This window comes from Fulmarus glacialis, unplaced genomic scaffold (assembly GCF_000690835.1).
Source record: "Fulmarus glacialis isolate BGI_N327 unplaced genomic scaffold, ASM69083v1 scaffold8457, whole genome shotgun sequence".
NCBI classification, from domain to species: domain Eukaryota; kingdom Metazoa; phylum Chordata; class Aves; order Procellariiformes; family Procellariidae; genus Fulmarus; species Fulmarus glacialis.
Window position 1 is genome coordinate 6,729 of NW_009222541.1, and position 2,067 is coordinate 8,795.

A 2,067-nucleotide genomic window follows, 5' to 3' on the forward strand; every position below is an offset into this window, starting at 1 on the left:
CAATTGTGTCAAAGTACAGGTCACAGCTTTTGCTCACAGTTTCCACAGCATCAGCTCTGGGGAGCAAGAATTCAATTCAAGTTTGCTTTTTGACTAAAAACAGCTACATTCATTTCAGCAAATGTATACCTGAAATACCTTGTTATGATTTTGGAAGCAAAATCATTAAGTTAAAAAGGAAAAATTACTACAAGAACGCTATAAATTAGGAAAATAAAAAGATTTATAAAATTTTTTAAATAAAAATCTGTCCTGTCAGATATATACTGTATATATTTAGCACTGTAGAACTAATGGTCATTTCTGGGCATCATCATCATACCACGTTACCACTCCACCCCCTACATTCAAGCAGATTAGTTGATCCCATGCTGTTGTGACCAATTCCTATTAAAGATTTCATCTTTCATAGCTTTTACCAGCCAGTCCCTCTCATTCTCCTCGTCAGAGTCACTCATATCGCTGGAATCAGCAGCCAAGAGACGAGAATAATTGATCTTTTTCTGCCGCGGCAATTTAGACTGGACAATTAAGATTAAGAAGAGCCACAGTACCAGGCACACACAGCACGCCCTGTAGAGAACTGCCAGGCCAAAGTGCTTCACGACAAATCCCCCTGCAAAACTGCCCACGCTTGCTCCTCCACCGTAGCAGAGGCCCTGGAGAACACTGTGCAGGGACCTCTCCATGCCTGGAGTGGCTATGTCATCCACCGTCATGTTAACCACCCACCACAAAGCACCGCTACTGAAGGCGGATAAAATCTGGATGAGGAGAACTGACCACGCAGTCCACAAGAAGGAGTAGCACAGCAGCTGTACTGCCAGGAAGCTTAGACTGACTGCAACAATTTTGCTGCTCGAGAAACTCCTCAGCAACTTCCCTTTGAAGAAATAAAGCAAAATTTCAGCAAGCAGCCCAACGGCCACAGAGAGCCCCATGTACAGCTCACTGCTGCCTAGGTCCTGCATCTGCCAGAAGAGAAAGTTCTGTACCGCAGATCCAGCTGCGCCAGCGAGGAAGACTGTGATGGCGTACAGGATCGCTCGGCTGTCGCTCCACAGCAGGGCCAAGGCTTTGGCGGTTTTATTAACACGGTCAGTTCTCTTGGGAACATGGACAGGAAAAAAGACACTGATGAACAACGAGAGTGTTATCAGGAGAGCATAGCCATAGAAATGGACAGCGAGGCGGGTGATTGTACTGCTGAGGAAGCAATTCAGTTGATCCACGAATATGGCAATGCTGCAGGCACCTACAGATGCACCCAGGTAACTCCAAATCCACAGCTTGCCATACCTGTCAGTCGCGTCAACGAAGTCGAGATATTCATAGAGACTCTCATCCACTGTCCATTCCAGAGACGTAGCCAACAGCTCCCAAAGCACGACAGCACCCAGTACCATAAGAAAAATCTGATGCTCTCTGTCCTGAAAGATGTTTTGCACCGCATTGAAGCTGACATCCTGAGCATCTTTCCAGCGGTCTGAAAGGTTTCCAGACACATAAGCATCTCCAACAGTAGGAAGAGTTGTTTTAAACCAAGAGAGCTCATTACTTTCAGTAGCATAAAGCCTTTCTTCAGCATTATCAGCAAGATCTATCGCAGCAGAACCCAGACTGCTTGTTTCCTTCTCAAGTCCACGTAAGGGAGGTCTGTAGGGAGCTGGCATTTCTGGCTCTCGTGCCTCCCAGTTAACTGCTTCCACAGAAGTTGTCCAGCCAGAGGGACCATCAGAGTAGACATTTGTTTTTGTACCACCTTCACCAATCCTTCTGCCTTTTTTCTCAAGCATATCTGTCAGGCCAAATAATCCCTGGAAGGCTGCACTGGTTAGTGTTGGCTTTCTGCTTGCTATTAAAACACCAGCAGTCGTTTTCACCGTTTCTTTCAACACAGCTTTTGCGTTCGTAACAGCACTCATGCTTAAAACACTGTGGCTGCTCGTGCCCAGACTGGGCACCGTGGCGGCGGCCCCTCGGTCACCCGGCTGCTGGCTGGTGTTACAGTACTTGTACCCCGCGTCCCTGTCGGCGGGTGGGATGAGGGTGAGCAGCAGGCTGGCC

The 2,067-nt window shown here is 47.4% G+C and overlaps 1 protein-coding gene across 1 annotated transcript; it reads right to left on the reverse strand.

The window, feature by feature from the left end:
- Positions 1-356: 356 nt before the first annotated feature.
- On the reverse strand, positions 357-1,925 carry MFSD6L (major facilitator superfamily domain containing 6-like). Its single transcript, XM_009581472.1, has one exon. It carries the CDS (start codon positions 1,923-1,925, stop codon positions 357-359), a length of 1,569 nt encoding a protein of 522 aa, XP_009579767.1.
- Between the last annotated feature and the right edge of the window lie 142 nt (positions 1,926-2,067).

What these genes read in the sequence shown, in the direction of transcription:
- MFSD6L (XM_009581472.1), bottom strand. Translation starts at nt 1,925, where the DNA reads ATGAGTGCTGTTACGAACGCAAAAGCTGTGTTGAAAGAAACGGTGAAA.